The 23,648-nt window shown below is 42.3% G+C and overlaps 1 protein-coding gene across 1 annotated transcript in view; it reads left to right on the forward strand.

The window, feature by feature from the left end:
* Nucleotides 1–9,389, forward strand: part of SLC38A11 (solute carrier family 38 member 11) — a 336,603-nt gene extending 327,214 nt beyond the window's left edge. Inside the window, exons 12-13 of the mRNA XM_085646219.1 lie at nucleotides 1,458–1,589; nucleotides 9,117–9,389. Of these exons, the coding sequence (XP_085502345.1) occupies nucleotides 1,458–1,589; nucleotides 9,117–9,389 (405 nt within the window). The remainder of the gene's footprint in view (nucleotides 1–1,457; nucleotides 1,590–9,116) is intronic.
* Nucleotides 9,390–23,648: the final 14,259 nt, after the last annotated feature.

Below are 23,648 nucleotides of genomic sequence, written 5' to 3' on the forward strand. Positions count from 1 at the left end.
CAATACTTTTGTGACTAACCCTCAAAGCAGGTGTATAAATCACAGGTAGCGAAGCGTCAATGAAATCCATCAGAGTAGGGAAGATGAGCAGATCCAATGGAGCCTGGCTTCAGTGTGGTCTATCGACAACCGTTCTCCCCTCCCCCCACTGCCACCTGCAAAGTGACAACAACAAACAATAGTTTGGCGACCAGGACCTGCAGGGTGGTTGGGTGGCATTCATTGTGAATGGCTGCATGATTTCCCCTTCGATTCTAGATTAGCTACTCCAACTCGTTTTTGTATTGTATTTCGGCTCACCCTTCTTAATTCTGTGTGTGGCTGCTCTCCCCCTTGTCACATTCCACAGAACAGCGTTCCATTGTTTCATTGTGTTAATTCTGCATGTCTGGTTTTGCATGATATTCACAATTGTGATGCTTTGACCCCTGTTCATTAGAAGTGGATCAGGTTCATTTGGTATTTCAGAAAATGGGAGGAGAGTGATTTGAATGCAATTTAAATTCATCTGAAATCTTATTTTTAAGTTCATTTCCTCCTTACCCTCATTACTTTCAGTGCTGGGTGGGTTTATCTTTACATCTTGGCGATTTTGACAAGGTCTCAAATGTAATTATACATTGCTTTCTGCAGCAATCATCTTCACTGGGTGATTTTACTTCCATGCAGTACTGTAGGTTACATCTAGACTAGGCCAGCTACTATAAGACAAGGCAACGGAAGCACTGCCCCCGCCACCTCAGAAGCAGCTTGACATCCATATTTATGCCTCCCCATTGCACAGGTGCGAACACTTTGCTGAAAGTTCTTCAACTCTCACAGCGGATGTACATTTTTTTGTAAAAATGCTGAATCCCACCCAGCCTTTGTCCTTGTGTCATGGTGGAACAATTGGCCTTTTTTCAAAGACAAAACCCCAAAGACGGGAAGTGTGTTTTAAAACACACAACAAATAATGTAACTGATGCCTGGGTGTGAAAGGGGGGTCTATCTTTCCAAGGACTACCATGCCAGGCATAGTAGTCCGGGAAGGGGGGGGGGGGGGGGCGCAGGTGCAGAATGCATAGGAAGCGCCGGCTGCGCCACCATTAATAAGGATGGTCTTCAGACATGATAGATGTGGCGGTTCTGCAGCAACTGGCCTGCCACAGGGCGATGTTGGACCCGAGCCAGCTGAGGCTGAAGGGGACGGCGGCTCTCCTGTCTCCTAATGCGCCAGGGTACCGAGTATTAGGTAGACTGGGGTATCTGCCGATTTCTGGCAGATACCCCCTTACTGTCCCCTTCTGAATGCCCTCTTTGTCTCTTTGGCAGCCACATTACTTCTCCATGACGGACTACACTGTCACGTGATAGTACAATCCGTGCTTTCTAGCCATGCTTTCTGCTTGGTGATTTTAAGTACACACACAATTCGCGGAACTAATATTGGAATGTTAATGTCTTCTGTGTTTCAGGTCATTGCTAATGTGTTTTTTACAGGAAACCTTACACACGCTTTTCATTTGGCACTAACTCTGACGATTGTCGCTGTAGCAACGACTATATCCTTGATATATGACTGCCTGGGAAACGTGCTGGAGCTAAATGTAAGTACAGACGGCAAAATAATTAATAGTATATGTTCCATGCTGGATAAGATGTCACGTTTTATAAACATAAAACACCCAATAAAAAGATGTACCCAAAATAATGAATAGTATTGGAAAATGCACAAGTTAACAGTGATTTTGTCGGAAAATATTGTGTCCGTGGCTAATTATTTTGACATTTTCCAGAAAGCTGGACCTATTTTTTGATTATATATCGGTCACTTCAGTCACAGACGTCATAAACAACGAAATACTCAGCATTGTGCGTTGATGCTGCCCTTTCAGTGGTGATCACAGTCTTACAGTTGTCCTTAGCGATAATAGTTTTGAAAACATGTTGGGAACAAATGAAATTGGTCATAGCGAGCCCCGTTTGCTGCAAAGCGGAAGCCCGTGTGAAGTTTAGTGCAGCAGCTGCGGTGCGCCTCTCATTAATTCGGTTATGTAACCATTAATTGGCGGCGCGAGGTGAGCTTGGATTCAGGAGCAGTGCGTCCTGTTCTTGGCTCGGCAGCCACATTCCACTGATCCGTAACCCTTTCATGGATTCCGTGTTGTGAGCCAAGTTTACAGCAAGGTTGTGGAAATGGCTGTCCGGTGTTGCAACACACCCGCATCGTTCTCTCTGTACAGCGACTAACCAAGTTAGGCAGTATGCAAGAGATATCATTGTCCGTGACATCACGGAACGTGGCATCCAACGTGGCATCACAGAAAGTAGCATCACAACCCGTGACGTCACAGGAAGTGACAGCACTAGAAGTGACATCAGATCTTAAGACCTCACACATATGTTTAGCAGGTTTATCGTGAGTATAATACTTAACAAATTATATTTTGTGTCCGAGTTATGCCAAAAAAGCAACGCGAAATCTGAGCATCAACTCATACATTTATTTTTTAAATTTATGCAACAAACAAATTGACAACAAGGAGAAACATGCAGTAAACCTGTTCTGCTTAATTGACTGCAAAGTCTGCATTTTAAAATATCCCATGGGGTTAAGGAACCAGCTGCGTAGATCTTTGTGTGCCCAGCAAATCACACAGAGTATTAATAATGGTAAAATAACTCTGGAGGGTAATGCACTTGCTTGAGAGACCTGTGTTTTGTCTAGTCCCAGTTTTAATTCAAAGTAGTATAGAGGGTTATTATGTCTCCTGCCAAGCACACCATGTGACACGCAGATGATAGGTTTTTGTTTTTTGTAGCTGGCTGGGTAAGTGGGTCACTGCTTTTAACACAGGGATCCTTTTGTTACTTGCAGTTCATATATTGTAATCCTTCTAATATAACACAGTGCGTTATGAAGGACATGTGACATCTACACCTGATAACCCTCCCAGTCTTATGTAATACATTCTACACATTAATTTACACACATATGATTTATTGTCAATATGTTAGACGTGGGGGTCTCTGGTTGGCAGTGGTATACACCGTGTCCAAATAGGGACCCGTCCTTCTAGTCAGGGTAAGGGAGTTATATACCCAAAATAACCCCTGCTAGTCAGGCTTTTCTCAGAGGCAATGTGTAAAGCATTTGTATATAAACGCACAGTAACACAGTGAAAACACTGCAAATGGACACCACAACAGTTTAGAAAAATAAAATATCTTTATCTAAACAAAAAAAGACCAAAGGGACAAAAATCCAGCATACAGATATAAAAATATGATTTTTAAAAGGTAAAAACAATTCTGTCCATAGAAAACTATGTATGCGTCACTTTTAGCACAAAGTACCTTGAACGCGTCAAAATTACAGGACGAAAACAGGTGAAGGGAAGGTGATGCGTCAGTTCCTTACTTGCAAGGAAGGTGATGAGTTGGTTCCTTGCTCCAGGGGAGATGATGCGTTGGTTCCCTACTGCCACGCAGGGGATGTGATGTACTGGTTTCTTATTGTGAGGAGAGGTGAAGTGTCAGTTGCTCACTGAAAGCCCAACGTCGATGTAGATTTTGTGCACAGGTGCGATGAGTGAGAAAATCCAGGCACTACGGGTCGATGCAGCTGCGATCCAGGCGCGGAATCGATTTCTGCATCCGCAAACAGGTGATAAGTTGACTTTTCCAGGCTCACAGCAGGGCCTGTGGCAGAGCATTAGTTTCAGCCTTCGAGACTCGGGACTCAGACTGCGGAGGGCGCGGACAGGCGCTGAGCAGAAATTTTCAGCCGCACCCGAGCGATGCGTGTATTTTTCAACCGCGCAGCAGTTTGCTGCGAGAAAAATGGTGCTGGAAGGGCGATGCATGGATTTTCAACAACAGGAGCAGCAAAACTGACAGGAGTTGGCATCACAAGGCAGGTTAGAACTCCTAGCAGTGGAGGTCAGGGATGCTGCAGGTGAAGTGTTTGTGTTCCTATGACTTCTTAACAGGAGGCAAGCCCTTGGAGAATTTTTTCAAGCAGGATACACAGCAAAGTTCAGTCTTTGTCCTCTCCAAAGCAGACGCAGGAACTGCAGGCCAAACCAGCAAAGCAAAACACAACAAAGGGGCAGTACTCCTCCTCACAGCTCTGCAGCTCTTCTCCTTGGTAGAGGTTCTTCTTGAGCCAGAAGTGTTCTAAAGTTCTGGGGTCAGGGTCCCACTACTTATGCTACTTTCAGCCTTTGAAGTGTGCAGGTTTCAAAGAAAGCCTCTCTTTCTTACTAGAACCAGTTCTGTCCTCCCTGGTCCATTCACACTACAGGGGGTGGGAACAGCATTGCGAAAGGTAGACACAGCCCTATTCATGTGTCAGTGACAACTCCTTCCATCACTCTAGCCCAGGAAGACCCATTAGGATATGCGGGGCAGACCTCAGCTCCCTTTGTGTGTGTGTCTGGAGTGAATACACAAACAGCCCCTGTGAGTCGAAAACCAGACATTGATTCTACAAGCAGGTAGAGGCACACAGGATGGTAAAGCAGGAAAATGTCCACTTCCACTTCCACTTCCACTTCATCAAACACACAATTCAAAAACCACCTTCGCTGAAAGATGTCTTTTTAAATCCTGTGATCAGGGAGCCCAAATCGCAAATCTCTAACTGTTTCCAATTGAAAGTTACACGTGAAAAATGTTACAAGACAGCTCCAATGATAGCCTATGGGAGAGCTAGTCCTTGCAATAGTGAAAAACGAAATTATCAGTATTTCACTATCATACACACCAGTACATGTCCTACATTTCACATATACTTCACTCAGCCCATGGAGGTACCTTGGGCCTACCTTAAGGGTGCCTTACATGTAGTGAAGGGGAAGGTTTGGGCATGGCAAGTGGGTTCACTTACCAGGTTGACATGTCAGTTAAAAAATGCGCAAGCAGACACTGCAGTGGCAGTTCTGAGACACATTTGAAAGGCTACTTGTGTGGGTGGCACAATCAGTGCTGCAGGCCCACTGGTAGCATTTGATTTACAAGCCCTGGGCACCCTCAGTGCACATTTCTAGGGACCTACCAGTAAATCAAATATGCCAATCATGGAGAACCAATCATAATCACAATTTATGCAGGGAGCCCTTGCACCTTTGCACTGGTAAAGTCCCCAGAGCACCCAAACCAGCAAAAACGAAGTCCAGCACGCAAGCAATAATACAGGAGGTGGAGGCAAAAAGACAGGGGAAACCATGGCAGGGATGCCAGGTCTAATAGTCAATGTATAATATGTATGTGTGATGTAAAGAGCTCCAACACCCTGGATTGGCATGAGTAGCACTAACAAAGAAAAAAAACAGTGATATTTAAATTGTGCAAAACATGCCTTTCTTAAGTCCCTGTGAAGTATTAACAAGCTGTGAGCCTTAGTTGCCCCTCCACTACATTTGCAGCTAGGGGTGAGGTTCCAGATAGTTCTCAGCCAGGACACTCAATCACAAGTAGGCCTGATTTGCCCTTAACTCAGCCTTTGGTTTGGGCTCTGCTGGAATGCAAAAAGCCTAAGACCCCTTGCGTGCACGTTGCTGCTTGGAATGAAAGCAGATAATGTGCAGGCGCTGCTGAATGTGTCCTGGGGCTCTATTACAGATGGGGTGCACTTTTCCTGTTTGCGCCATGGCGCACCTTAAAGTAGTTTGGCCGGGTGCAAAGAAGGAAAGTGCAAAGTATTAGGAAGACTGTGCTACCCTTAGGGCAGCCCCAGACTCACACTGCCTTGGGGGCTGCACATTCAAGAGGAATGTGGAGCAGCTGTTTAAAGCCTGCTTGTGTTTCTATGTACAGATGGAAACCCACCTGCACTTTCAAAAGGGATTAGAGATTCCCTTGCGGGCAGGTGCAGTGAGTGACTGCTTCCTCCTGCAGGTGAATGCCTGTGTGTTCATAGGAGCCCCTTTCATCCCTTGAGAGGGTTGGTCTTAGGGAAGCACACTGAAAGTTTGCCACCTTTTTGACACACTTTGTGTGCCTCCTAAGGGCATGTTTGACTCTGAGCACTTGTCCATAATACGGCGCAGGCACAGAGACAAAGTGCTTCCCTAATTTGCATGTGGGTGTGACCCCCTGATGATAGTGTTGGTACTATGTGTGTGCCACTGCTATCTGTATTACAGAAGGATTTGCAATACCAAAGTCGCCCAGGAGTGCACAAATTTGTCACAAACACCTGTTGTGTCCCCGGGGCACTTTAGTAATACAGCCCACAGTGTGTGAAAATGACACTGGGACGAGTTCAGCATATATCAGGGGGGCCAACATTTTGACAGGGGAGACGGTATCCACCCTGTGAAAAAAATTGGTAGCCACTTTCTACCCGCTCGTACCCTCACCTCGATCGGTGTCCAGTCTCTGTGATATATTGCCTCCACACATCAAGGGTGTAGCTATAGTTTCTGCAGCAGGTTCAGCGGTACTGGGGCCTGTGGATTTGAGAGGTCTGCTGCATCCCAGTCTTATTACCTGAGTCGCAGCATACACAATGACCTATTCTGAGTTAGGACCAGTAGAACCCTTGCTGCAACATTGCTACAAAAGTTCTCTCACATATGATGCCATGAAGTAAAAATTCATGTAAAATCGAGCACAGCCACAGCATCAATCGTGTTGCTGCTGCTGCAGTCAGATGCCCCAAGTTTAACGTCATGCATGTATTTGTCATTATGGTAGTAATATTTTGGCATTTCATACTGAATTTTGTACGCTTCACTTTGAATGAGTGCTTTCTGATCAATCTAAAAAAGAATATGCCATAAGGCTTTCTTTAAGGGAAGTTGGGCTTTTCGTTTACCCATGTCCCGCATGCTACACAACTGTAGTGATGTAGTAATATGGCGCTGTTTTTCCAGGATACTCTTTTCACGAGGTTGGCTATGATAAATACAGTAACCAAGGGTTGCACTTGGCAGTGATGGGAGAGTTAAATGGAAGTTTAGTAACCACTAATTCAGTGAACCTAGTAGAGTAGGGTGCCTTAGGCCCTGGTGCACGCAAGGAAAATTGGCCCTTTGACTGCTGTTGTGGTAGTAAAATAAAGTAATTATCAAGGTTCCGGGGGCTCCTCAGGTCTCTAGGCCCTGGTGCACTATCATTAGTGCACTGTACCTATTGCACCAATGATAGCTAGGTCCCTATGTGAAGCTGCATGGCAACAGCCACACCTCAGCCTGAGTAACATAGGATAGAAGACATGCATTCAATTTTCTTGCACGATAGTGAGTCAGACTGTAAATTGAAGTGCAAGCATATGTGTAGACCTCCATGTTGTAACTGTAAGGGCTTTTGAAACAGGTTAAATTTATGTGTGCAGAGACTTTAGTTTGTGAAGAAGAAAGCAACAACACAAGAAGCCTCCCGTCTTAGGCGCCAAATACACCAGCAAAGAATATGCACATTTCCTATCACCTCTAAAATTACCAACAATTTTATAACATAAAAATAAAACATATACTTGATTAAAATAAATAGAATTGTTTTTATTCATTAACATGTGGTAGGGTACATCACTTGAATAATGGGGCTTAATTAATTTGATAAAAGTTTTATAATTGCAGTTATTTTATACAGCATATTCTTTAAGCCCTGCTAGGGCAAATCATTTTACATTTGGGATATTTTAAAAAGTTTCGTAAGAAATGTAGATCTTATGAAAGGCGTCAGACAAAGTGAGCTGGAAATTGAAGTGGTTTACTGCTTGGGCTGGCGTTCCCTTGCCACTTTTAAAAGCATACATTTGGAAACTATGCTTTTTTTCCACCATATGCTTTTAAAATTACAAAGAGGTACGGCCCAAGTCCCAAAGTAATATATTTATATACATGAAAGGCTGATGATGGCGTGTTTTTTTAATGGCAGCAGAAGAGTGGAGTGAACATAAGTGAGCGCAACATAATGGAAAACAACAAAACCCAAATGATACCTCTGTGGTTACCTGTTCATCACTGGATAATTTACGAAGCGGAGATATGATATTTGGGGGCATATTAACAAGGTGCAGCGATAATATTATCGCCGCTTTAGAGCCCTTTTTCGTTCAAAAAGCGGCGATAATATTATCGCATTATCAACAAGGACAAGCTAGCACGTGTATACTTGCATTAGCGCCCCTTGTCAGCTTGCCTCCCATCGCATCGCTAATGAGATGCAAAGGAGGTGTATCTGACCAGACACCCTTGGGTAAATATCACTAACCCAGCTTCCTCATATAAACAACGAGGGTTAGCGGTATTGAAAATCATGTTAAGTATGCCTTGACGCAGGGATTTAACATCTGTTAAATTCCTGACTAAGGCATACCTAACATGGGGGGTGGATTGTGTGGCTAAGACCACAGGCCCTATCATCAAAGATATCGCCGTTTTCCATGGAACATCGCTGGAAAACCAGCGATGTTCCATTGAAAACATCGTTATCACTGGAATAATTATCGCCATTGCGCTATGCGTTGTTAATACAGCGCTAGCATGGCGATAATTATCTGCGATAGCCGTCGATAAAATTCCTCACGCTAAGAGCGGCCAGCGATAATTATCTCTGCCGCTTGTTGATATGCCCCTTGGTTCTCAGGTTGTGAGGTAGTAAACATATTTGCCCTCAGAGAAAGTCACATCCTGTTGCTGAAATTAACATTGCAACCTGGGTGGGGGAGTGTCCCAAACACATACAGATAGTATCACATTTTAAATATTAAATTATTGATTTGTAGCAATCCCGTACATCATATTTTGCAGTACATTTGCCGTACATTAATGTTAATATCAACATAATATTAACATGATTAAACATATTACCATAATATAATTAAAACATGAGCATAATATTAACATAACATAATTAACATAATTGACATAGTAACAATAATTAACAAGTACATAATTACACACGATTATGTAATTACGTGCATAAAACATACAAATACAAAATGAACAATTAACATAATATAAACAATTAACAATATTAGCATAGCATAAGTAACATAATAGTAACATTATATAAATCTTAACACTATACTTTCTGACAATTGTGATAATGCTAATGTGAGCAATATGAGTGAAACCACTATATGAACACTGCCTAACAGTATTTGCATATTTATTCAACAGGGAGTCCTCACTGCTACTCCGCTCGTATTTGTTGTACCCACAGCCTGCTTCATTAAACTCTCCACAGAGCGTTGGTACCATTTGGACAATATTATACCTGGCTTGATTCTCATCGCTGGAGTCATCGTGATGATAGCTGGACTAGTCATGGCTGTTTGGAGGCCACAAGATTGTAGTCATGGCAATGAAATGTTTTACTGCTCCTCTGGGAACGCTACCTACAATGTCATATATTCTGCTCTCCAAACCAAGAACCTGTCCACAAACGTATAATGATTCTGTGCTTAGGCTTGTTTTCCGACAGCTTTATATTTTGTTATATTTAGGAGAAGTGAATGTAATTGTAAATTTGATGTTTTCTACATAGGTGCATCTTAATGGCAGAATGAATAATTTTGTTGTGTGAGTTATCTTTGAAACAAGTTGCATTATATGTATCTATATTGTACTGGTTACCAATACACTGTATGACATCAGTCATAATGATTTGTGTTTTTGATATTATTTGTGATCATAGTCATTCTTTTCACTATACAGTAACTCGTTCGCCTTGTTTCAACCTTTTTTGTTGACCAAAACAAAATCTAGATTTTTCAAAATATATTATTGTTAAACAGCAGATTTCTTTCTAAAGCAAATCATTCCATAATAATAACAGTTTTTCTTTTGGGATAGGTACAGGCTGGGTCAATCAGAGAAACAGATGATATAATAATTTATTAGGAATAATGATCGTATAGCATTGTAACTGAAAAGGGAAGGACATATTGCATTGTTCCTTTTATCAAATTAAAATGTTTCTCCTATCCTAGCTACCTGTGATGTGGCTGCTTATCTGAAGGTTTATGCAAAACATTTGAATGATGTACAGTGGACTTGAGAAATAGCAGTGCCTGTTATTAGATGCAAAGTCCTGCAGTTCTTGTGCTATAGAAATGGTTAGTTTTGTTTAATGAATATTGCTTAGTGCCTCATATTAAAAATAATTAATGTTCACTTAATCTTCCTGAAACTGACTTCTTTCCACAATTCCAGAAAGAGAACTTGAATATCAGCCTAAAGGTTCCTGACTACAGCTAGCCAGTTCTGACTACAGGTAACTCATGGAGATTGTGACACACTATACCAAGGTTGTTAATATCGGCCTATAGTAATATCATATCTGCTACATTCACGTCCCTATAACTACAGCTTTGGTGGGAGGTGCAAGCCGAATTAGCAATAGTAAATAACTACTTTATATTGTAGTGGAAAGTCAGTGTAGTAGATGCAATGTTATTGCCATGCGATATATCCTGTGTAATATACTTACCCGCCATTATCTGCCCACATATGAGACATATTACAGGATAGATCAATTAACATAGAAAACTACTACAGCTGTGACCCTTGGCAGATAGCACATCCGGCAGCTCAAAAGCAGCTGTGGCAAAATAGGATTGAGCACGATAGATTCTACAGGAAAATTACCTATTGGACATATAATTAGGAGTATATTGCTTGCCACCCTGGGTCTGGTCCCAGAATACATTTGAGTGATCGAATTTCCAAAACATCACGACTATTTATTTGCAATGACTCTGAGTAAGGATGCTTCTCACATTTTTCAAAACCTTAAAAATACACAAATTAATTGCCATTAGTTTCCAGAAGCCCAAAACACAAACCATGGTTTAAATGACCTAAAATCTAAAAAAAGAAATGTGCAAATTGGACACACTTCTCGTTTTGCAAGCACACCGCACTTTGTTTGAATGTACATAGTCAAGCGAGATAGACAAATTCAGTAAATCTGTTCATAAGTTAAAACTGTACTCATCACATCACTGCAGTAAGTAGCGTTAAAGCAGCATGGAACCTATCATGACACTTTCCTCAACAAAATGAATCTTTTCTTTAAATTCTGTTTATTAGTTTTTCATTTCCAAATCTCAGTCACTATAATGCAATTACAATTATACATAACAACATTTTCCAGCCTCATGCATATAGCAGCAAAGACATATACTTCCATAACCTACTTCTAGAATGTTGCAACATAGGTACCTGTATCGTGGCTTCATGTGTGAGTCATAATTTTTCGGCATTGAGCATCAACTAGCTCCCTAGTTGGGAGATTGTTCAACATCCAACTTCGGTATCCCCTCCACTTACCCCATTTTTTCTCTCATGTTTTGTCCAATCTCTATTTTCAAATACATATTTTTCGGCCATCATACGCCAATCCATTTCCGGCATCCATTTATACATTTTTGTGGGGTGCATCCGCTCCCTAGAGCTTCACAACATTTCTACTTGCCATCAATAACCCATGTGTGTGTTGTGAGGGCATGTAAGAGTTGTAAATATCTAAAAGCATTGGTATCTGCTAACCTGTTCTCCCTCTTCAATGTCTAAAATTATATTGATTCAGTCTCAACCCAGACGTCTTTTAGATTACTGATCCCTGTGAGGCTCCACTTCTGGAAGTTGTGTGGCCACCCACCTCCGTAAGCACATCACTATCCTAGAGTGGAGTTTCTTTGGTCTCCTGGTCACCACTCTCCATGTTTGAAGAATCGTTTGTGTATGGGGGCGCTGATCTTACAAAGTGATTGCTGTATAATGAGAACAACTTTAGTTTTCTATAACAAAATTGCAACTGTTACCCCACAAGCCCAGAAAGGTTTCAGTGAATTGTTATTCACTGGTGTACGATTCTCAAAGACCCACTGTCTTTAGATGCAGTTCTGAATGGCAGACAAGAAATTATTCTAACACTTCCAGGTCTACTGTAATACCCAGAAGAAAATACATTCTGGGCCCGATTCACAGAACTAACTTAAGACAAAATCCTAAACTTACTACCATTTTGGTATTTACAGAAGGCACTTCCTCATTTCGGTATTCACAGAAGTTAGAAGTCCTAACTTTAGGACTTCTAAATGCCTTCTGTGAATACCGAAAGTCTTAAAGTTAGGATTTTTCACAGTTTAGGAGTAGTAAAGTTAGGACTTCTAACTTTAGGACTCCTAAATGCCTTCTGTGAATACCGAAAGTCTTAACGTTAGGATTTTTCTCAGTTTAGGAGAAGTAAAGTTAGGACTCCTAACTTTAGGACTCCTAAACTGAGAAAAATCCTAATTTTAAGACTTTCTGTATTCACAGAAGGCATTTAGGAGTCCTAAAGTTAGGAGTCCTAACTTTACTACTCCTAAACTGAGAAAAATCCTAACTTTAAGACTTTCGGTATTCACAGAAGGCATTTAGGAGTCCTAAAGTTAGGAGTCCTAACTTTACTACTCCTAGACTGAGAAAAATCCTAACTTTAAGACTTTCGGTATTCACAGAAGGCATTTAGGAGTCCTAAAGTTAGGACTCCAAACTTTAGGACTCCTAAACTGAGAAAAATCCTAACTTTAAGACTTTCGGCATTCACAGAAGGCATTTAGGAGTCCTAAAGTTAGGAGTCCTAACTTTACTACACCTAAACGGAGAAAAATCCTAACTTTAAGACTTTCGATATTCACAGAAGACATTTATGAGTCCTAAAGTTAGGACTCCTAACTTCTGTGAATACCGAAATGAGTAAGTGCCTTCTGTGAATACCGAAATGAGTAAGTGCCTTCTGTGAATACCAATATGACTAAGTGCCTTCTGTAAATACCAAAATGTTAGTAAGTTTAAGATTGTGTCTTAAGTTAGTTCTGTGAATCGGGCCCACAGTGTTTACTCTGTGGAAACATTGTATGCCAATCAGACAAACGTTTATGCCAATGAGAAATATGTGACGTAGTAGCTAGTGTTGTCTTTTAGTGAGCTAAAAAGAGTCCATATGGAGCTGCGTTACTTATAATAATTTGAAGGTGGTGGATAAATTGTAAATTAAAGTTATAACTATAAATGTCAAAAGTTAGTGTAGTTCAAGTTTGCTTTGTACACAGTGAAAAAAGTTTTCCTAACTATAACGAGGCTTTAACCTTAGGGTTCTCATTGAATTTTAATGTTTTTAATTTTTTTTAAATAAAACTGTGTTTCAACTCGTAGAGTCCATTGTCCTCAAGTGAAGTGTTATTATGTGGAGTGTCCAACAGTACAGTAGAGGAGTGTGTTGTAAAGTCTATTGTCGCAGAGTGGAGTATTGTAGAGTGGAAAAAGTGGAGTGGAGTGGCATAGCGTAGAGTGTAGTAAAGTGTTATAAAGTGTAGTGGTATGGTGTCTCATATAGTGGAGTCAATTATCGTAGAGTGGAGCTGCAAGTTGTACAGTGGACTGGTATGTCGTACAGCAGAGGCGGGCATCATAGACTGTCATAGAGTGGAATCGGGTGTTTTAGAGTGGAACAGGGTGAAGTAGAGTAGCGTAAAGCGGAGTATTATCGAGTGGAGTTTCACACAGGACAGTGGAGTAGAGTTTTGTAAAGTCTATTGTCATAGAGTAGAGTATTGTAGAGTGGAATGAAGTAGGGTAGAATAAAGTGGAGTGGTGTAGTTAAGTGTTATGAAGTGGAGTGGCATGGTGTCCCATATAGTGGAGTCAATTATCATAGAGTGGAGAGGTGAGTTGTACAGAGGACTGATGCATCATACAGTAAAGTGGAGTATCGTAGACTGTCATAGAGTGGAGTAGAGTGTTTTAGAGTGGAGTAGGTTGAAGTAGAGTGGAGTATTGTTGAATGGAATGTCATAGAATACAGTGGAGGAGAGTGACTTAGATTAGAGTGCCATGTCATATAGTGTAGTGGAGTGTCATATCCTAAAGAGTAGTGGAGTGTCGTGGCATGTGGTTGAGTGGAGTGGCATAGAGTGTAATAGCATATATTGAAGTAACGTACAGTGGAGTGGCGTACAATGGAGTAATGTAGACTTCAGTGGCGTACAGTAGAGTGGGGTAGAATGTAGTAGCATACAGTGGCATGCCATACAATGGAGTGGGGTCAATGGAATAGTGTAGAATGGAGTGGCGTAGAGTGGAGTGGCATAAACTACTGTGGCATTCAGTGGGGTACCTTGCACTGTAGTGGCATACAGTAGAATAGCATACAGTGGAGTATAGTACAGTGGAGTGGCATACAGTGTAATAGCATAGAGTGAAGTGGAGTACATTGGAAGAGGGTAGAGTGGAATAGCATATAGTTGAGTGGCATACACTGAAGAGGAGTAGAGTGGGGTTGCATACAGTGTAATAGCGTAGAGTGGACTAGCGTAGAGTGGAGTTGTGAACAGTGTCATAGTGTAGAGCGGAGTGGCGTAGAGTGGAGTGTTGTACAGTGGAGTGGTGTACAGTCGGGTGGTGTAGACTGGAGTGGCGTACAGTGGAGTCGGGTAGAGTGTAATAGCATACAGTGGAGTGGTGTACATTAGAGTGGCATCCAATGAAATAGCGTAGACTGAAGTGGTTTAGAGTAGAGCGGCGTACAGTGGGGTGTCATAGACTGGAGTGGTGTACAGTGGAGCTGTGAAAGGTGTAAGAGCGTAGAATGTAGAATGTAGTGATGTGCAATGGACTTGCATACAGTGTAATAGCATAGAGTGGAGTCTCATACAGTGGAGAGGCATAACGTGGAATAGCTTATGATGGATTGGCATTGAGTAGAGTGGAATTGAGTGGAATGGCATGTCGCTGAGTGTGATACAGTGTAGTACGGTGGTGTAAAGTGGATGGGCATAGAGTGGAGTAAAGTGGCATAGAGTGTAGTACAGTGTTGTAAAGTGGTATTACATATAACGGAGTAGTGTGTCAGACAGTGGAGAGGTGTCCAGCGGAGTATTGTACAGTGGCGTAGAGAGGGATAAAGTGCAGTAGAATGGAGTGGAGTACCCTGAAGTGGGGTAGTGTAGAGAGGAGTAAAGTGTCTTAGAGTGGAGTAGAGTGGCGTGTCGTAGACTATAGTGGTGTAGAGTGCATAGCATGCAGTCCAGTGAAGGTCATAAATTGGAGTACCGTGTTGTACAGTAGAGTGCAGTGTCATGTCATGCGGTATTGGAAAGTGTTGTAGATTACACAAGAGTTAAGTACCATACAGGTAAGTAGAGTGGAGTGGTGTCCTTCACAGTGCAGTGTTCTAGAGTGTGATAGAGTGGATTGGCATACAGTGTTATAGAGTACAATGGCATAGAGTGGAGTGGAGTGGCATACAGTGGAGTAGTGGAGTAAAGTGGAGTCTTGTGTCATAAAGTAGAGTGGAGAACAGCAGACTGCAGTGGCATACAAGGAGTTGCATGCAATGTTGCATAGTAGACTGGAGTATCGTAGAGCAGCATAGAGTGGAGTACAGTGTTGTACAGTGGCATACACTATGGTACAGTGTTGTACAGTGGAGTGTAATGGGTATAGACTGTTCTAAAGTATTGGAGAGTGGCATACAGTGTAGTAAAGGAGTGACCTACAGTATAGTACAGTGTTGTAGGGTGGAGTTGCATAGAGTACAGTAGTGTCTCAAGTTTTGGAGCTGTGTAGAGTGGATTGTTGTACAGTAGCGTAGAGTGAGGTAAAGTCTCAGGTAAAGTCTCATACAGTGGAGTATAGTTGAGTGGAGTGGCGTAACATAGTATAGAGTAAAGTAAAATAGAGTGTATTGGAGTGTCGTAGAGTAGAGTGGCGTGTAGTGTAGAGATATAGCGCAGGTAGTAAATTGTTATAAATTGGAATGGGGTCTCGTACAGTAGAGGGGAGTGCTATGTTGTATGAGTATAGAAATTTTTGTATAGCAGAATAGAGTGTTGTACAATGGAGTGTACGGGCATAGAGTGGAGTATAGAATTGGACATGGGAGTGTACCGGGATAGAGTGGAGTAGAGTGTCATAGAGTGCCATAAAGTGTAGTAAACATTAAAAGAGTGGAGTTAGAGTGGAGGAGAGTGAAATACATTGGAGTGGCGTACGTCAGAGTGGCTAAAGTTGAGTGGCGTACACTGCAGTGGCATAGAGTGGATTACTGTTCAGTGTAGTAGCATACAGTGGAACAGCGTACAGTGGAGTGTAGAAGAGTGGAGTGGCATAGAGTGAAATAATTTACAGTGGAGTGGTGTACAGTGGAGTGGCATAGAGTGGAGTAGGATACAGTGGCTTAGCGTAGATTGAAGTGGTGTACATTGAAGTGGCATAGCGTAAAGTCGAGTAAACTGTTATAAACTGGAGTGCCAGCTCATACTGTAGCATGGAATGCTGTGTAGAACAGTTTTGGCAACTGTTGAAGAGTGGATGTTAGACCTGGCACCTTGGCGTGGGTCTCCCGTCCATTTTTTGCTGTTGCCTCATGTGTTTTTGCTGGTGTTAGATGCTTTGGGCACTGTGCTACTGCTATCCAGTGCCACAGTACAAGTCTCCCTATTGTAAATTGATGTATGGATTAGTAATTCCATGATTTGTTTACTTGTCAGACCCTAGTACAGTGCACCAGGAGTGCCCAGGGCTTGTAAATCCAAATGCTGCTGGTGGGTTTGCAGCACTGGTTGTGCCACCCACAGAAGCAGCCTGGAAAAGTGTGTCTAAGGCCTGTCATTGCAGAGCCTGTGTGCAGTCTGGTACTGCCATACTGACTGGGAAAGTGCACCCACTTGCAGGTCCCTAAACATTCCCTTTTCTTCATATCAGACACCCCTATGGTAGGCCCAAGGGCAGGGTACATTGTAAGTATAAGGTAGAAAATGCCCTAATGTGTGTGGCATGTCCTAATAGTGAATTACAGCCATTTTCGTTTTTCACTATTGCAAGGCTACCTGTTCCTTATAGGCCAGAATGGGCAGTTTGATTATTACATCTTATAATCCTAACTGACACAGGGAACATGATAGAAATTCGAGTTTAGTGTGCCTGAACTCAGAATGATAAAATACATCTTATAGTGAAGTTGGTTTTAACATTCTGTGTTTGAAAATAACACTTTTAGAAAGTAGGTATTTTCTTGTCTAACCATCCAAACCTGCCTCTGCTAGGTTTTGTATTCCTTGTCTGGAGTTTGAGTGACGGGGCTGGGGGATTCCAGGAGACAGGGTGAGTCAGCACAAGGCTGAATAGAGAGATCTGCATCTAGATGGGTGGGAGGAGTTGCACCTGGGACCTGAATAGGGCTGTGCCTTCCCTCCACAATGCTGACTCCACCTCCTGTGGCGCGTCTGATGTCTCTGCCCTGCACTCTGAAAGGAAAGAAGGAGTCTTGTCAACAAAGTGCTCCAGGACTGACCAGAAATGGTTTGGACTAGGCAAAGGCCTCTCTGCCTTCAGAGAACAAAGAGAAACTGGGTATAAATATTGGGACCCAAACCCAAAAACTTTAGATCACTTTGGGAAACAAGAAGAAACCTTTGCTGAGGGGCAGAACCAGAGAGACTGTGGAGAGACTGTCCCTAAGCTTGAGGGACTGGCCTGCAGTGGTTGCCTGACTGCCAAAGAGAGGAGAAAGGAACTTTGTATACTTTCTTCAACTTGTGAAGGATCTCCAAGGGCTTGAGAAAAGAGCTTGCCTCCTGCTGAAGTCTCAGGGACAACAGACTTCACCCACCAGCTCCCCAAGAGTTGTTTGGAAGTGCCTGCTGTTTTGCGAGGCTTTCTAAGGGACTGCGTTTCGCAAGGAGCTGGAAGCGGGACTCATGAGCAAGAAGCGTGTCGCTGCACTGCCGTTGTCGCTTCACAACGAGAAAGCGCCTCGCATCGCCGGAGAAGAGGATCGACGTCGCATCAGATGCCGCCACAACACCGGGAAGCACGTCGCAGGGCCTTTCATGGCCCAGAAGAACCGTTGAGTCATCGCAGGGTCCCTGAAGTGCCTCGCATCGCCGGAGAAGAGGATCGACATCACATCAGACGCCGGCACATCACCGGGAAGCATATCGCAGGGCCTGTCACGGCTCGCATCGTTGCCGAAGCAACTCGCATGGCCGGAGAAGAGGATCGACGTCGCATCAGACGCCGCCGCATCACCGGGAAGCGTGTCGCAGGGCCTGTCGCGGCTCACATCATGTTGCACCAAGAAGAAAGCATCATCTTTGTTTCTTTGCACAGATCTTCAACGCATCACCGTCCTTGCAACACTTTCATTGTCTTGCGTTACGCATCTTCAGGTACATTGAACTCTGAGTGTCGCATTTACCGTCTTAAGAGAACTAAGCTAAATTCTACCATTTTAAGTACAGTATTGTGGATTTTTGTCGTTTGTGGTCTTGTGTTAAGTCTATATAAAGAATACTTATTTTTGATATAAAACGTGTGTGGTGTCCATCTGTAGTGTTGTCACTGGATTACTGTATGTGGTCACAAATGCTTTACACACTGCCTCTGAGATAAGCCTGTCTGCTCGTGCCAAGCTACCAAGGGGGTGAGCAGGGGTTATTTTAGGAGTGTACCCCTTTACCCTGACTAGACGCAAGGGTCCCTATTTGTCGCAGGTACCTACCTATGCCAACTAGAGACCCGCAAATCTAACAGTGGAGTAGAGTGTTGTTCAATAGAGTGTATGTGCATAGAGTTGAGTACAAATTTGACAGTGGAGTGTATGGGGATAGAGTGGAATAGAGTATTAAAGTGTCAGAGAATGTAGTGGAGATTTGTAGAGTGGAGTTATATAGAGTGCAGGAGAGTACACTGGAGTGGCATAGAATACATTAACATAGAGTGGAGTGTCATACAGTGGAATAGTACACACTGGAGTGTTGTAGATTGGAGTGACATACATTAGACTAGCATAGAGTGGGATAGCATATAGTGAAGCAGCGTACAGTAGAGTGGAGCATAGTAGAATAGCATAGAGTGGAGTGGCATACAATGGAGTGGCATAGAGTGGAGTGTTTTACAATGGAGTATTGTAGAGTGTAATAGCGTATAGTGTAGTAGCCTACAGTGGAGTGGTATAGACTGGAGTGGCTCACAGTGGACTGGGGTAGAGTGTAATAGCATATAGTGTAGTGGCATACAGTGGTGTGATGGACAATGGAATAGTGTGGAATGGAGTGGCTTACAGTGGAGTGGGGTAAAGTGGAATACCAAATCCAGGGAGTTTTAATGAGATGAATAATCAGGGAATTCCTTTGGAGAATAGATTTGACCCCCTTTCAGGGCTAGATTTGTGCGATTGACTTTCTGAGAGCCGGCCGCTTTGCCTACGTCAAGCCCCACAAATTATATTAATAGTGAAACATTACAAGAGGATCTTCAGATGTAATAAGAGCAGTATCCTGGAATGTCGCAGGTATTGTAAATAAACTTGGGGACACTCAATGGCTGAGTCTGTGGCAGGATAAAGATATCACCTGCCTGCAGGAGACCTGGGCCATAGAAGAGAACTTTATAAATGGTTACTGTTCGTACCAGACAAGAGCCACTCCGTCCCCATCGGGAAGAGCTAAAGGGGGATTAATTGTCTTAATTCCAAATACACTAGCAATAAAAGCAAAGATGCTTTAGGGAACTTCCCCATATTTTCATCTCATTATTTTAGAGTTCACGAATCAAGATCAATGGCTTTTAATAAATTTTTATAATAATAATTTGGGCCAAAACAGGCATAAAATTCTGGATGAAGTGAACTTTGCCATTGATAAGGCAACTCATTTTATTAAACAAAAGGCGGTCCTTAACATGGTTTGGCTGGGGGACTTCAACTTATATCCATGTAATTATAATTTAGAGCAGGTTTGTGGCATGGAGGACGTGAAGGGCAATCCTGTCCATCACTTCTCGCATAACGTTTATGGAAACTCTCTCAGTACATTAATTTCAATGAGAAACATGGTTATGGTCAATAACGTAGCCTCTATTAATGATATCCTGTTGCCACAATTTCATTGGGAACACCAAGAATCGACCATTGATTTTATATTGGTCTCAAACCCTCTAAATATCAGGTGTAATAAAGTAACTATTGAATTTAACACCTTTAGTGACCACGCAATTCTGCTGCGTGAAATCCAACTTATGCAGAAGTCTGCGATAAATCCTCAAATAATTGGTCAACCTATATTAGCAAGGCGAAATGGATACCAACTGAAGTGGCCCAAAATTGATAAAACAAAGGTGATACCCAAAATTATCAGGAGTGCCCTTCCTAATATTGATAACTGTTTAGATCCTGACAATCATCCCCATTTTGTGGTTTCTTCCTTGGTAGACTTTTTAGAATGTATAAGGAAGTCACTTGTAAAGAATAATACTGACAAGCCAAAAAAGGAGAAGGGCTGGTTTGACTCTACTTGTTCTCAAAAAAAGAAAGCGCTCACTAAAGCTTTAGGTGTCAAACCAAGAAATATCTCTGAAATTACCATTCTCCGTAGGGAATATAAAGCGGCCAGGAAAAATAAGGAAAAGGTACTAAAAGAAGAAACTTGGGTAAAATTAGAGCAGGTTTCAGCTACAGGTAACTCAAAGGAGTTTTGGGGAATTATAAATGGCCCCCATTTTAAAACTCCGAATGGCCCAGGGCTTGATGTTAATGTAGGAGAGGAGGAGTGGGTGGCTCATTTCGAAGGTATTTTTGCCACAACTGATTATCTATCACTACAGTCACCTATCATCCCTGGTACTCATCTCTCATTTAATTATAATGAAGTCAGGAATGGGATTAAGGCATGTAGAAGTGGGAAAGCCCCGGGTCCTGATGGCGTCCCAATGGATTTCTTTTTTCAAAACATGGATATATGGGTTCCCCTTTTAACTAATGTTTTTAACAAAATTGCAATAGTGGGCCCACCTATGTCCTGGAAAACCAGTATTATCGTCCCTATCCAGAAAAAGGGAGATAAAAGTAACCCAAAAAATTATCGACCAATCTCGTTGATCGATACGAAACATATGAGGAGTAAAAACATTTGAATGGTGTCCCAATCTGGATTCCAAGAGGGAAAAGGAACGACAGACCAATGCCTGAATCTTTCACTGATCATGGACAGATATGTCAAAGCCAAGGGTGGAAAGATCTATGTCGCATTTATGGACTCATCCGCAGCTTTCGACTGCGTGTCACACCCTGGACTCTGGCAGATAATGGAGGAGATGGGATTAGATCAGGCATTGGTTGACTTCATCAGGCAGCTGTACTCTGACGCCTCCTCTTCAGTCCATAACGGGAGGAACGGGGAGTGCACCCGATCATTTAAGATCTTGAGAGGGGTAAGGCAAGGCTGCGTCCTGGCACCATTTTTATTTTCCATATATACTAATGGTGTGGGAAAGCATCTTAAGGGCGCAGCCTTGACGTCCCTGTGCTTGCTAACAATCAGCGGTTAACAATGTTGGCATGTGCTGATGATGGCGTTTTGATGGCTCGAACTGGGAGGGGGCTTCAGTTTCTTATATCCGCTTACGCGACTTTTATGAACTCATTAGATTTAAGGGTCAATCAGATCAAATCTTTTATTATCATTGCCGGGGCGGGGAAACATGATAGACCACCGTCTTTTTTTATGGACTCCGGTAAAATTGATGTGGTGGACCTGTTCCCCTATTTAGGAGTCCTTTTTGATAGAAATCAGTCATGGTCTAAACTAATAGAGGGAAGAGCAATGGGCATGCAGAGAAGCATAATGATATTGAAAACATTCTCTAAAAGGCTGGGTGCCAAACCTCTGATCCCAATGAAAAAAAATGATCATGCTAAAACTAAGGCGGCAGCAGTGTATGGAGCAGCGATATGGGGGATGGCTCCCAGTAACTCTTTATAGTCCATAGAGAATACATTTTTTAAGTCATTTACTTCCCTCCCACAGTCATATTCAAACTATTCTACACATGGAATTGACTTTACCATATATTATTAACTCGATCAAAATGACACCACTTCTTCTGTGGCTCTCTATTTGTTTAAGGACGACAGTTCCCCTTACGCAAAACTTAATAACCCTTATTTTAAAGTCAGAATTACAGAAGGATCAGGTGGCTAAAGTATGTGGAGTCGGAGTTATCTGCTATAGGTTTAAGCTGCCTTTTTAAAGACCCCTCTACCTGTAAGTCCATAACGAAGAAATAATTGGCTGAGACATTCATTTTGAGGGCCCAATACCTGAGAAAGTAAAAAAAAATCCCACCCCCAGACTATTTGTCTGTACGATCTAACACCTGTGTTGGTGGAGGGAAGTTTTTTGTAACTGGCAAATGTCACACTCCCACATCACAAATATATTTTACTGAGATTTCATTCAAATATGATCCCTCTGATGATAGGATACCCGGGGAAGCAATATAAACATTCCGATCTCTCAGTGTGTCCGTGTGACAATAAGTCCCCTCAAAAGGATCTCCATGTTTTATTTTTCTGTGGGTTTTATAGTCAAGAAAGATATAAATTTATTGTACCAATTTGTAAGCGTTACAATTTTAAATGTTGCCATGTAGTTCTGTTTTTCCTCAAATCCTTGCAGAATTTCTATGTTTGTTTTTCTTTAGCTTAATTTCTATGGGCATGTCTGAAAAAGAGAAAGCAGGTGGGCCCTTAAGAGGTAGTGGGATGGCTTATTATATCTTACTGTATATATATAGATGAAATGGATTTTATGATAAATTGGATATTAGCGTATCTTATAATGTTTTTATAAATTGTGATTGTAATTACTTTTATGATCTAATGTGTAAGATCGAATAAAGGATTTGGTTTATTTGATTTGAATACCATACAGAAGAGTGGCAAAGATTGAAGTTACATACAGTGTAATAGTGTACAGTGGAGTAGTGTAGAGTGTAGTAATGTAAAGTGGATAGCATAGGGTGGAGCACAGTGAAGTGGCATAGAGTGGAATAACGCAGAGTAGAATAGCAGACAGTGGAGTGGTGTACAACTGTGTGGTGTAGACTGTAGTGGGGTAGAGTGGAATAGCATACAGTGGAGTGGCATAGATTTGAGTGGCACCCAATGGATTAGTGTAGAATGGAGGGGCACACAGTGAGTGGAGTGATGTGCACTGGAGTGGTGTACAGTGGAGTGGGGTAGAGTGTAATAGCATACAATGGCATGGAGTACAATAGAGTGCTATTCAATGGAACAGCGTAGAATGGGATGGTGTAGAGTGGAATGGTATAACTGGAGTGGCGCACAGTGAGGTACCACACACTCCAGTGGCCTACAGTGGAATGGCATACAGTCCAGTGTTGTACAGTGGACTAATATATGGTGGAATAGCATAGAGTGAAGTGGCATACAGTGGAAGGGCCTAGAGTGGAATAGCACATAGTGGAATAGCGCATAGTGGAGTGGCATACAGTGGAGTGGCATACACTGAAGTGGGTAGAGTGGAGTTGTGAACAGTGTAATAGCGTAGAGTGGCATAGAGTGGAGTGTTGGATAGTGGAGTGGTGTAGAGTGTAATAGAGTACAATGGAGTAGCATACATTAGAGAGGCATACAGTGGGGTGGTGTAGAGTGGAGTGCTGTACAGTGAAGTGACCTAGAGTGTAATAGCATACAGTGGAGTGGCGTACAGTGGGGTGGTGTAGACTGGAGTGGCGTACAGTGAAGTGAGGTACAGTGTAATAGCAGAGAGTGGAGTGGCATACATTGGAGTGGAGTCCAATGAAATAGTGTAGAATTAAGTGGTGTAGAGTGAAGTACCTTACACTGGAGTGGCATAA

This window comes from Triturus cristatus, chromosome 3_1 (genome assembly GCF_964204655.1).
Source record: "Triturus cristatus chromosome 3_1, aTriCri1.1, whole genome shotgun sequence".
Taxonomy (NCBI): Eukaryota; Metazoa; Chordata; class Amphibia; order Caudata; family Salamandridae; genus Triturus; species Triturus cristatus.